This window comes from Microtus oregoni, unplaced genomic scaffold, assembly GCF_018167655.1.
Source record: "Microtus oregoni isolate MIOR12 unplaced genomic scaffold, Mior012 000046F_ref0000063, whole genome shotgun sequence".
In the NCBI taxonomy this organism is placed as follows: Eukaryota; Metazoa; Chordata; class Mammalia; order Rodentia; family Cricetidae; genus Microtus; species Microtus oregoni.
In genome coordinates this window covers 7,244,575-7,258,251 of record NW_024543220.1, presented here as the reverse complement: position 1 = coordinate 7,258,251, position 13,677 = coordinate 7,244,575, and the positions used below count along the sequence as shown (strand labels likewise).

The 13,677-nt window shown below is 39.5% G+C and overlaps 2 protein-coding genes across 3 annotated transcripts in view; one reads left to right on the top strand and one right to left on the bottom strand.

Moving 5' to 3' along the window:
* Window positions 1–13,677, bottom strand: part of Cntnap2 (contactin associated protein 2) — a 2,078,180-nt gene that overhangs the window by 1,138,507 nt on the left and 925,996 nt on the right. The window lies entirely within an intron of this gene.
* On the top strand, window positions 9,089–9,663 carry LOC121435604 (60S ribosomal protein L17-like). Its single transcript, XM_041635059.1, has one exon. It carries the CDS (start codon window positions 9,109–9,111, stop codon window positions 9,661–9,663), a length of 555 nt encoding a protein of 184 aa, XP_041490993.1. The 5' UTR covers window positions 9,089–9,108.

Below are 13,677 nucleotides of genomic sequence, written 5' to 3'. Positions count from 1 at the left end.
AGGGTATGCTCAAGAGTCCTACATTGTGCCAATATTTTGTAAGTAAGCCATTGGAAATAATTCGTAAACAATTCCCAAAGTCCATAATTTATCATTACATGGATGACATCTTGTTATATGATTCAAATAAAGATACTTTAGAAAGGATGATTGAAGAAGTAAAGAAAGTCTTGCCTAGGTGGGGATTACAAATTGCCCCTGAAAAGATTCAAAGAGGAAATTCTATTAATTACCTAGGTTACAGAATAGGGTTAGAGAAAATTAAAACGCAAAAGGCACAAATTAGGAGAGACCGGTTAAAGACTCTTAATGACTTCCAAAGATTGTTAGGAGACATTTCCAGTCTATGACCAGCTGTTGGGATAACACCTGATCTAATAGTTCATTTAAACAAAACCTTAGATGGTGATAAAGATTTGAATAGTCCAAGAAAACTGACAGCAGAAGCAGAAAAGGAACTGACAATGATTGAGGAAAAATTACAGGAGGCACATGTGGATAGGGTGAACCCAAATCTTAGCTGCATCCTAGTCATATTGCCTTCCAGAATTTCTCCTACAGGGATTCTAATGCAGAGGGAAGATATTATTTTAGAGTGGATATTTATACCTAATAAACCAAGTAAAAAATTAAAAACTTATGTGGAAAAAGTCTCTGAATTAATTACAAAAGGTAAGCTGAGACTTCGTCAACTAGCAGGTATAGACCCAGCAGAAATTATAGTGCCTTTTACTATTGAAGAAATAAAAAAGTTATGGGAAGACAATGAACCGTGGCAAAGAGCTTGTGCTAATTTTTTGGGAGAAATTAATAGCAACTATCCCAAAATTGGTAGACTTAACCTCATAAAAAGAACTTCTTGGATTCTTCCTAGAATTTTACGTGATGCTCCAATAACTGGAGGCCGTACGTTCTATACTGATGCAAATAAATCAGGGAAAGCAGGTTACAAGTCAGATGAATTGAGTAAGGTAGAGCAAAGCCCTTATAATTCTGTCCAGAAGGCAGAATTATATGCCATTCTTATGGTGCTAAGGGATTTTAAAGAACCTCTTAATATAGTTACAGATTCACAATATGCAGAAAGAGTTATCTTGCATATTGAAACCGCTGAATTTATATGAGATGACACAGAATTGACTTCATTGTTTATCCAGATACAAGACATAATCAGGAACAGGCTTTGTCCGATGTACATAACACACATCCGGTCCCATACAGGTATGCCTGGTCCTCTAGCCCAAGGCAACGCTGAGATTGATCAATTATTGATTGGAAGTGTGTTGCAGGCCTCAGAATTTCATAAGAAGCATCATGTCAACAGTAAAGGCCTAAAGAAAGAATTTTCCATTACTTGGCAACAAGCTAAGGACATTATAAAGAGATGTCCTACTTGTTCTTTCTATAATCAAACACCGTTGCCTGCAGGGAGTAACTCAAAGGGTACTAAAAGAAATGAAATCTGGCAGATGGATGTGTTCCACTTTATGGAATTTGGTAAATTAAAATATGTACACCACACCAGAGACACGTATTCAGGTTTTCAATGGGCTACTGCCCTGAGCTCAGAAAAGGCTGATTCAGTAATCACACATTTATTGGAAGTTATGGCCATCATGGGTATACCTGCACAAATAAAGACACATAATGGTCCAGCATATGTATCTAAGAAAATGAAATGCTTTTTTGATTATTATAATATAAAACACATTACAGGTATACCAAATAATTCTACAGGTCAGGCAGTTATAGAAAGATCAAACCATACTATAAAGGATATGCTGAACAAACAGAAAGGGATTGAAAATACCCCCAGAAATAGATTACATAATGCTTTATTAACCTTGAATTTTCTTAACACTAATGAAAAAGGAACGGCAGCAGCAGAAAGACATTGGATAATGGAAAAGTCTGCTGAACTAAATCAACCGATTTATTTCAAAGCTGTGCTGACCTCTCAGTGGAAGCCAGGAGATGTGCTACGTTGGGGAAGGGGTTTTGCTCTTGTTTCCACAGGAGAAGAAAAATTGTGGATACCATCAAAATTAATAAAGTTTCGATTTGAAGAGGAGAAACCTCTTGGAAAGGAGAAATGACAACTCATCCACAATGGTGATATTCATACAGGTGGTAAGAAAAACATATAGAATGGGGGCAGGGTTCTGTTCTTATCTCCACAGGAAAACACTCATCTTTGAGAAATCCAAGGGACCCTGGATGTTTGGATACTGACATATAGAAAAATACCTGCCCAATAGGAAATATCAAGAAAACTGAATGGGTTGTGTAAGTAAAATTAAACCATATTTCTAAATTTATAAAGCTGGTTTTGAAGTTGGACTCTGGCTTAGTCCCTCTCCAATTCCAAGTCTGTTACTAAGAGAAAAACACAGAGTTTCTGTCTCATGTCAAGAGCCATGATGTGGGACAGAAAGAAATATGAGTTTAGAAAACATTTTTGCTTTTCTTCATATCTATCATACTTTCATTGAATATATCTATCTATCATGTCTTTCATTGAATATATATATATATGTCTATATGATTAATGTTTAAGTTTTTCATAATGAACAATGAGTTTTTCCTGAAGTGACATTTGAAGTTTCCAGGAAGAAGATGGGGCCCCATAACAACAACTCCACGTGGTTGATATGATGTCATGATACTGATAGCGCTACTACAAGATCTGCTTTTGGTACCAGCTGCACAAGACAGTTCCAACTTGGTTAGCTGAAATGGTGCACATCTTGTACAACATTTTGGCCAGACCTGCACAAAATACTCAGAGACTATTGGCAATTTTAAAAGACATTGATCTTGAAATTTAACCATCATTTTACTTTCACAGGATCCCCCAGAAAGAACGTCGCCCCCATGACAGCTGGAAGTAATTCTAGAGGACGACGTCCCCTCTCCCAGTAAAGTTTGCCCTTCGGTTTAGGGACATCATTTAGGGGTTGATTATAATTAGTATACGATTGAGGGTTGGGGGAGGAATTTTATAAGCTCAGGGATCATTTTGAAAAAAAAAGAGGGATGATGGGATAATAGATTTGTAATTGTGAGTTACTGTTTTTAGACAAATATATTGGTATAGATTCTTGTATATTGATACAAAGTTAAATTATATTGACTATTGTACGCATGCATGTTTCTACCTCTGTTTAAAACATTTTTATGTTTTGACATATATTGTATTGATATATATATATATATATTGTATATATTTACCATATTGCAGTGTACATTTCTACCTCTGATTAAGATACTTATATAATGTTTGTGTATTGATATATATTTACCTACTGCAATGTATATTTGTACATTGTTTATATTTGGAGGTCATTGTCCTCATTTGTTTCACAGTCGTTTATTGTCTTAGTCTTTAAGTTAGATAGATATTGAGAATTATATAGACTAATAGTCATCTAAGTTTGTCATTTATAATTAGACTAATCAGGTTCTTTAGATATATATAGATTATACTCAGTATAGATAGATAATCTTCAACTTCTTCAAAGAGCTGTAGAAAATGGCCTTTAATCTAACTCAGAGTTTTGCAGTAGTGAGACACAATTGCTCCTGGCAACACCACTCTATTCCCGAGAGAATGTTGAGCACCAAAGACACTCCACCTGGAGCCTTTCTTTTTGGCAGAACTGCCTTGGGGCAAAGAAATGCCCATACCTCAACCACTGACAAAGATACAGAGCGTGCATCAATGGATAAAACAGGGCTGTCATATCCTGCCAAGACAGGGTAAGATAGTTTTGAAAATTGCTTGCCTTTGAAAATGGTATGTCAGTTATGTTAGGCCTTAGCCAATGTTGGTTGCTTCAACGCTGCTAATGTGACTTTGGGTGATTGCCTAGGTAGCTAGTTGGCTCTGTGATTTGTTGCATGTTTTGGAAATTGTTTTACTGAACTTCCTAATTACCCGGGTAACATTATTTCCCTTCTCAGATCTTCGATGGGGTTGAAGACTACATAAATGTAGTTACTTTCTCTCATGACTTGGCCAAGTTATTTATTATACAAGACCTAAGCTAGTTAGAATAGGATATTTGTACTTATTGTATATAATTTCATAGTAGATTTAGAACTCTCTTATTTAAACAAAAGGGGGAGGTGTTACAGGAGGTCCTCCCACTCCTCCAGCCTATTGCCACTGAGATACCAGCCCGTTGGGGCGTGGTCTCTCTCCCTTTAAAAAAGCTGCCACTTCCCTCTCCTCTCTCTTCACTTCCTGCTCCGCTGGTGACTAGACTCCCTTCCTGGTTGCGCAGAGGGCTGATGGTGATCTGTAAGTTTTTTCCCCTTTAAATAAATACCACCCTATTAATCATAATTCCAAACTGGTGTGACATTGTTTATGACTTACACCTTCAACCAGCCTTGGATCGTCAATCAATATAAACTTGGTGAGGGCGTGTAGAATTTAGCTCAGAACAATTGGAATCCAGGAAAGGGACAAAAATTAAAGGAGCAGGCTTTCAGGTGATGAGCACCCATACCCGTCACTCCCGAATTCCACTCTCTCCACACTGTTAGATCACGAGCTCGCTACTTTGCATTTTTCAACTTAAAATTTAAGTCAGTATCTTTTTACCCATATTCAAGATAAAACGTGCTTCTGTACAGAGTATTGGAACCCAATTGCCTGGACCCTGACTGTTTCTCCCACTTCTTTCTTGCATAGATTATCAGGCCTATTCTTTCCCACAGTCTCTTTGTTTGCTTTGTTTACTGTATCTTGGTTCTCTGTCAATGTGAAAAATTTAAGAAGTCCTCCAAATGAAGCAACCAGTACTATCTCATGCGTCCTTCTTCTGAGTATCTCTAAATCATGATCATACAAAGAGTGACTGCGAAAATGATGGGAAAACCCACAGAGTCAGCTGACCCGAGCTAGTGCAAGCTCACTGATTCTGAAATGACAGCTGGGGAAATTTCATAGGATGGAACTAGACCCTCTAAATGTGGATGACAGTTCTGTGGCAAGGGCAATCTGTGGGGCCATTGGCAGTGGGGCCAGGATTTATCCCCAGTGCATGAACTGACTTCTTGGAGCCCATTCCCTATAGAGGAATATCTGGTTGGGGGATGGGCTTGGTCCTGCCTCAACTTGATATGCCAGACTTTGTAGACTCTCCATAGGAGGCCTTACCTTTTCTGATGAGTGTGTGGAGTGAAGGTAAGGGGGAGAGGGAGGGAGGGGAAACTGTGATTGGTATGTAAAAATGAAAAAAAAATAATTTTTAAATAAAAAATAAAATAAAAATATAAAAAAGAGTGTCAGATATGGTTTGTTGCTCCACTAGAGTGTGATTCCCTGAGGGCTATGTGTGCCCTCTTGGTGCTCCCAGTACAGCACAGCAACTTTTGAAATGAGTCAATATCAAGTATACAAATTTCCATGATTACTCTTTCTCAAAAGGTAACATTGGCAGCCCACTCTGTAAGTCTAGACATAGTACGATTTGAAATCTAGCCTGCTGCTGAGTTTTAGACACAGCAATTTGAAAAAAAATCCCTAATGGCTCTAAATTTCATTTTATTTACCTAAAATCTCACGTTAAATACACTTTACTCAGGTTTTGTAATGGTATAAAGGAAAGCTACAAGAACTAGCTACGTAAGGTGAAAGTCAGAATAAAAATTAATATGACTAGTATTGTAGTTTAAAGGAGCTAAGCTCATGGCCTAAGTGTCCAGCTAGCACCACTGGAGAGCACTCTTTGGTTTCTGATAAACTAGTTGGCACATGGGTTGAGAAAACACCACTCTGTTTCTCTATCATCCTTCTGTGGACTAATTCCAAGTAAAAATGGCAGTGAGTCCACTATAGTCAAGCAGATCTGGAGATAGAAATCTAAAATCTGAAAATCACATGCATACTCCTGGTCAGAGAGTCTTGCAATTATTCAGCTCCCTAGAAGTCAGCCCAAATCTCTCTATATCTAAGATAGCACTGATTCCAACCAGTGCTTGAAACACATGTTTTTAAGACAGAAAAGGAGTAAGTACTGAAGGAACTTTCTAGTTATAAGAAAGACCAAAGTATGGGAGAGCAGTAGAAGATTTGGAACATAAATCTTTTTAAGATGAAATATATTAGTTCTCATGAGAACAAATTGCTACAACAAAGTAAACCTGCACCCTAAATAACCCCCAATGTTCTACCTTCCACGTGACTTCTATCTAATACATTCTTTTCTACAATGATGCAATGTACATGTATTTGATACAGCTGTGGGAACTCCCAGTGGAGCCTGAAAAGATGGGGCTTCTCTGTTTGGTTTTAAAAAAAAAGATCTATGCTCGTGCTCTCTCTCCTTCTGCTCTTGATTTGGACCTTGAGATTTCTGTCCGGTGCTCCAACATGGGTCTCTGTCTCTGTCTCCTTTCATCGCCTGGTGAAGGTTAATATTCAGGAGGATGCCTATATGTTTTTCTTTGGGTTCTTCTTATTTAGCTTCTCTAGGATCACTAATTATAGGCTCAATGTCCTTTGTTTATGGCTAGCAACCAAATATGAGTGAGGACATCCCATGTTCCTCTTTTTGGGTCTGGCTTACCTCACTCAGGATAGTGTTTTCTATTTCCATCCATTTGTATGCAAAATTCAAGAAGTCCTTGTTTTTTACTGCTGAGTAGTACTCTAATATGTATATATTCCATACTTTCTTCATCCATTCTTCCATTGAAAGGCATCTAGGTTGTTTCCAGGTTCTGGCTATTACAAACAATGCTGCTATGAACATAGTAGAGCATATACTTTTGTTGTATGATAAGGCCTCTCTTGGGTATATTCCCAAGAGTGGTATTGCTCGGTCCAGGGGACCGCGAGGGGTGCACCCACACATTGAGTCAATGGGGATATTCTATCGGGAACTCACCAAGGCCAGCTGGCCTGGGTCTGAAAAAGCCTGGGATAAAACCGGACTCGCTGAACATAGCGGACAATGAGGACTACTGAGAACTCAAGAACAATGGCAATGGGTTTTTGATCCTACTGCACGTACTGGCTTTGTGGGAGCCTAGGCAGTTTGGATGCTCACCTTACTAGACCTTGTTGGAGGTGGGTAGTCCTTGGAATTCCCACAGGGCAGGGAACCCTGGTAGCTCTTTGGGCTGAGGAGGGAGGGGGACTTGATCAGGGGAGGGGGAGGGAAGTGGGAGGCGGTGGCAGGGAAGAGACAGAAATCTTTATTAAATAAATAAATGGAAAAAAATAAAAAAAGAATGTAATACAAAAAAAACCCCAAATATCTAAATGTGATACATTTACGTGGTGAAGTACTATCCAGCTGTAAAAAGCTATGACATCATGACATTTCCAGGCAAATGGAGGGGACTAGAAAAAGTCACGCCGAGTGAGTTAACCCAGGCCCAGAAAGACAAATATGGTATGGACTCAGTATTAAGAGGATTCTAGATGTAGAAGAAAGAATCACCAGACTATAACCCACAGTTCCAGAGAAGCTAGGTGACAGGGAGAACCCTCAAAGGACACACATGGATCACCCTGGGAAATGGAAATAGATGAGATCTTCTGGGTAAACTGGGGAAAGGGGCAGGTAGTAGAGGGGAGGGACTGGAGGAAGAGGACATGAGATAACAGGATGGTCAAGTTGGGGGAGGGAGAAAAGGGGAAAACAATGAAAGTGATATCTTGCTAGAGGGGGTCATTATGAGGTTAGGGAGAAACCTGACACTAGAGCAATTTCCAGGAATCCATAATGATGACCCCAGACTCTTTGATGTTGGATTCCCCTCTGTATCCTATGTATTACCATTGGTTAATAAAGAAGATGCTTTGGCCTATGGCAGGACAGAATATAGTCAGGTGGGAAATCTGAACAGAGATCTAGAGAGAGCAGGAGGAGTCAAAGAGATGCCCATGTTGCTGCTTACAGAGGAAGACAACAGAAACTTCTCAGTAAGCCATAGCTTTGTAGCAATACACAGATTAATAGAAATGGGTTAATTTAAGATATAAGAACTAGCTAGAAATGTGCCTGAACCATTGGTCAAATAGTGTTGTAATTAATACAGTTTTGTTTTTGAGTTTATTTTGATCTGAGTGGCTGAGAAACAAATGCACAACCTCTGATTACAATCCCTAGCAATAGTGGAGAGGATTCCTGATCTAGCCTTCCACTGTAATCAGATTGGTGACTACCCTAAGTATCATCATAGAAACTTCTTCATCCAGTAACTTATGGGAGCAAATACAGAAATTCACAGCCAAGCGCCAGGCCGAGCTCTGGGAGCCTGATTAAAGAGAGGGAGGAGGGATTGACTATATGAGCAAGGGATGGTCAATACCATGACAGGAAATCCACAGAGACAGCTGACCTGAGTTTGTGGGAGCTCAAGGACTTAAGATTGAGAGCCTGCAAGGGACCAAACAAGGCCTTCTGTATGTGATTGACATTTGTTTAGCTTGGTCTGTTTGAATGGGCCCTGGCAGTGGGACCAGGATTTATCCCCAGTAAATGAGTTGACTCTTTGCAGCCCATTCTCTACGGTGGGATGCCTTGCTCAGTCTTGATTCAGCGAAGAGGGTCTTGCTCCTGCTTCAATTTAATGTCAGACTTAGTTGATTTTCCATGGGAGGCCTTACTCTTTCTGAGGAATGGATGTGGGGTGAGTTGGGGAACAGGTTGGGGGATAGTGTGAGGAGGGAACAGTGTTGATAAGTAAAATGAATAAGAATTTTAAAATAAAAATACTTATTAATTTATTTGCAATGTATAAGACTTCAGGTATATAATTACAAGAATAATAAATGGACTAAGACAAGGGAAATGTAATATGATACAGTACGTTTAACTTGGCAAGATCCAAGGAGTAAAGAACAAAAAAGAGGGGTAAAATACAAAAGGATCTCTTCTTTCTGTTCCTTCCTAGGAAGTTGGAGGAACAGACCTGAGGACAGAGGCACCAAGAGTGGACTTCACTGGAAATTATCCTGGGATTTTTTTTTTTTCTCAGGCAATTGGGAAAGTTGCATGAGCTGGGCAAAGCATAGATCATTTTTTTTTTAAAAAAAAAAATCAAAGTACTGCTCTTCCTGTAAGCGGCCAGAGGTGACCCGTGAAGATGGTTCGCTACTCTCTTGACCCAGAAAACCCTACAAAATCATGCAAATCGAGAGGATCAAACCTTCGGGTTCACTTTAAGAACACCCGTGAAAGGGCCCAGGCCATCAAGGGTATGCATATCCGAAAAGCCACCAAGTATCTGAAAGATGTCACTTTGAAGAAGCAGTGTGTGCCATTCCGACGGTACAATGGTGGAGTTGGTAGGTGCGCCCAGGCCAAACAGTGGGGCTGGACACAGGGTCGGTGGCCAAAAAAGAGTGCAGAATTTTTGCTGCACATGCTGAAAAATGCAGAGAGCAATGCTGAACTGAAGGGTTTAGATGTGGACTCTCTGGTCATTGAGCACATCCAGGTGAACAAAGCACCTAAGATGCGCCGACGAACTTACAGAGCTCATGGCCGGATTAACCCATACATGAGCTCCCCCTGCCACATCGAGAAGATCCTCACTGAAAAGGAACAAATTGTTCCAAAGCCAGAAGAGGACGTTGCACAGAAGAAAAAGATATCCCAGAAGAAACTGAAAAAACAAAAACTTATGGCACGGGAATAAATTCAACATGAAATAAATGCAGATAAAAGTAAAAAAAAAATCAAAGTACTATAATCTCTATTTTTCTCATTAAGTCTTAAATAATTATTTTAGTTTCCTCAGAAATTATTAGTTATTTTCACAGTACTGTTTTGCATTATAAAATCATATTTATACCTCGAACAATGTATGTATCTGCCAGTCACCAGTGTTGGGACACACTCTTTTCAGTGATGAAATAAATTTCAGGGTTTTTTTTTTTAACAAGATTACCCTTGCTCTTGGTATTTTATTCATATTTTTTAATTGATGATGATGTTATTAAAATGAACTTCAGCAATGTATACACTATAGTTTGGATAATTTTAAATTCCTAAAAGGTTTTGGAGCCATGGAGCTCTTTGGAGCTGACCAGAAATATAAAGGCAAACAAACAGAGGATATAGATAAGGAGCTGAAGAAATCGCTCAAAGGTTAAGAACACTGACTGCTTTTCCATGGGATCCAGGTTCGATTCCCAATGCCCATATGGTAGCTAATTACCTTCTTTAACTCCAATCTCAGTGTCTGATGCTCTCTTCAGATCACCATGGGAACCATATATGTGTAAGGTATACATATACACCGTTACACATGTTAAAAATATAATAAAGAAGTAAAGAAATAAAGAGCTAGAAAACAGTGTATTTCAGTGTCTATCTACCAGAAAGCAGAACAGAGCTGAAACTCCAGCATATCAACTCAATAGCCAGACTTTCTGGAACCTTGGACCACTGACCCTTATACCTCTGAGCTTAGACTGTGGCTGAGACACAGGCCCTCAGAACCCTGTCCCGGGCCTCTTTCTGTCCCTTGGCACAATTTATAAATCTCTGTAGGCTTTTAGCTTTGATTTTAGGGATCTGGCCTCAGGTTTCTGTTCTCATAAAGATGGTATTTAACTTTAATTGTAATGCAAAATTTTATGGAAATCTGTCTTTAGCTTACTCCCTGATGTAAATTTAATTTAACCACTAATGCAAATACACTTTATTAAGGGTAGAGACCTGTCACTTCCTGCTATGTTCCCTTGAGCTGGAAATCTCTAGACTTTGTTTTCTGCTCATAAAATTTCAGAGACTGAAGATATTAGTCTATGAACTCCCAAGGACCTGTCGTCTTTCACTTTGAACATTCTAGAAGTGAATCATTTGCATCCTATTTCCTTTTTTTCCCCTCGGCTAAAACATTGTATCTGATACTCTATGTCCCAGTTTACTTTCCATTACTGTGATGAAACAGTAACCATATGCAGTCTCAGGGAGGAAGGGTGTATTAGGTTCTTACTTCCCAACGACAGCCCATGACTGAAGAGTGTCAGGGCAGGAACCTGGAGGCAGGAAATGAAGCAGAGATTGTAGAGGGGTGCTAGTTATAGGCTTGCTCCTCATGGCTTGCTCAATTTGTTTTTTTAAATATATAACCCAAGTTCACCTGCTCAGGGGGTAGTACCACCACCTGGTCTACGTCCACCCACATCAATCACCAATCAAGAAAATACCCCACAGACATGCCATCAGGCCAATCTAACAAAGGCAATTTCTTAGTTGAGGCTCCTTTCTCCTAGGAAACAAACTGACAAAACTGACCTGCAAGCTGTGTCTTTAAGTCTTTCAGATAAGGGTCCTGCTTTTGAATCTTGGTATTGGAATGGAGTCCTTTGGACACTATAGAACCAACATCAAGAAGATAAGAATATTCAGCCCCTCTCACAGCAGCCTGCTTGTTCATTCTAGATGCCCAGAACTGAAATAATCACACAGAAACTGTATTATTAAATTACTGCTTCACCAATTAGCTCTAGCTTCTTATTTGCTAACTCTTTTTTTTTTCTTTTTCGAGACAGGGTTTCTCTGTGGCTTTGGAGCCTGTCCTGGAACTAGCTCTGTAGACCAGGCTGGTCTCGAACTCACAGAGATCCACCTGGCTCTGCCTCCCGAGAGCTGGGATTAAAGGTGTGCGCCACCATCGCCCGGCTTGCTAACTCTTAATATCTTAATTTAACCCACCACGATTAATCTGTGCATCATCACGAGGTCGTGGCCTACCAGCAAAATTTTAGCACATTTGTCTCCGGTACCTCCATGGTTTCTCTCTGACTTCACCCTTCTTTCTCCCCACATTCTGTTTAATTTTCCCTGCCTAGCTCTGTTCCCCTATAGCTCTGCTAATAGGCCCAAAGCAGTTCCTTTATTAACCAATGATATTCACAACATACAGAGGGGAATCCTACCTCAGTCCCCTCATTATGTCACAATAATTTTTCCGAATTTTGAGATGTTCAGTTAACATTTTTCATATCTTTCACAGAACACATTAGGTCAGGGTAATATCACAGTGAGTTTAAACCAGCTAGCATTAGCCCAGCTTAATGCTAAACAAACCCTCCAGTTCCCAGCCAATGGAATGCAATGGGTACCTCATTGGACATAGCGATTTATGCAAGATGATTATAGTGAATCTCTTTAGGAACTGTCATGATTAGAATATCTTTCTGTATCTCCAGCCCTCATGCCAATGGCACTGTGTTAGCAATGACAAGACCTCTGCTCACTGCTGTGGAAACTATGAAAGCCATGAGTCATCATGACCCAAAGGCTAGCTGATGAGAACTTCCTTCAGTCACAGCCAGAGCCACCATTCTGATGCCACGTGGTTTTGCTTCAACAATAAGATTGAAAATATGAAGGACCTTTTTTTGTTTAGGCCATATGAGCATATGAAGTCAATGGCTTCCAACAGTACCTTAGCAATGCATGCTCGTAGAGGTGTGCAGATAGCCCAAGGGGTATTTCTACTGTCCTATGTGTATACTTCATTTAACTGTGAATATTGTATAAGCCTAAGCACAAATGAGCCATATTTAATTAGGTAATAAGGGTCTAGATTTATGTCACTTCTAGCACTTATATCATTTGGCATTTAACTGAGGTTACAAAGTTAAAAAGGAATAGACATGGGTACAATGCTTTAAGGACAATATTCAGACCCAACAATTCTTTCATGTCTGCAAGACATGCTTACAGAGCTCCCCTTTCTGCAAGAGGATACTATGTCTCAATCTCTCTGTAAAAGGCAGACTTTGATAAGGTACCATTTTTCCATCCCCCACACCATACTTCTTCCAGCAATATAAGCTCCTGTGTATGGTAAAGATGGGTCCATCCATCCATTATTTTATGTTATATTTTTCCCATTGAATCATATTAGATTATATCATTGATTCTATACTCTTTGTGTCCAGAGAACTTACTCTCAACACTTGGCACTATGTATATTCCTGAGACTTTCCCCTTGTTGTGTGAATGCATGTCTTATTCTCTTTTCCAGAACTGTGAGACATGGTTAATGTTCCAAGTGTTGTTTTCTCATATTACCTAATTGTCTTTATCGAGTCAGAAAAGCTCCCAGTATTAGAAATTGTAGCTGGCAATTCCAGATGAGAGATTTGGGAAGCATTTACCTCCCTGTTGAATCTTAAGGGAAAATATTCAAAAGAGAGCAAAATTTCCAGGGAAAATTACAGCTGTTGCATTAGTGACTGACAAAGCAAAGCTAAAAACTCCCCAAGGAATCTACAACATAATGAGAAAAGAGCCTGCAAGCTGCACAAATTTTGCAAATTCCTGTCTCATGGTCCTTGCAAAGTGAAAATATGTTTCCGTGGGTGTTTTGCCCTGAGGAAATCCGTTGGACAGGTAGTCATCTGCTGATCCAAGATTAGGATGCACAGCTCCTGAGAAGTCAAGATCTACTATGGTTTTCCACTGTTTGAATTTTTTATTTGCACTTCTAGCATCTGTAGAAAATGACATACTGAATGTCATATTAAAGTGAGTGGAGACTGTGAGTTGAGGGCACAGCAACTTGTCACCTGCGCTTCCTTTACTCAAGTACAGGGAACAGGGTACACATTGGGTCACTTGAAGAACCAAGGAGAGGTAATTAATCATTGTGGAGGTATTTGCAGTTCTGTTATTGTGCCGTTATCAAAAC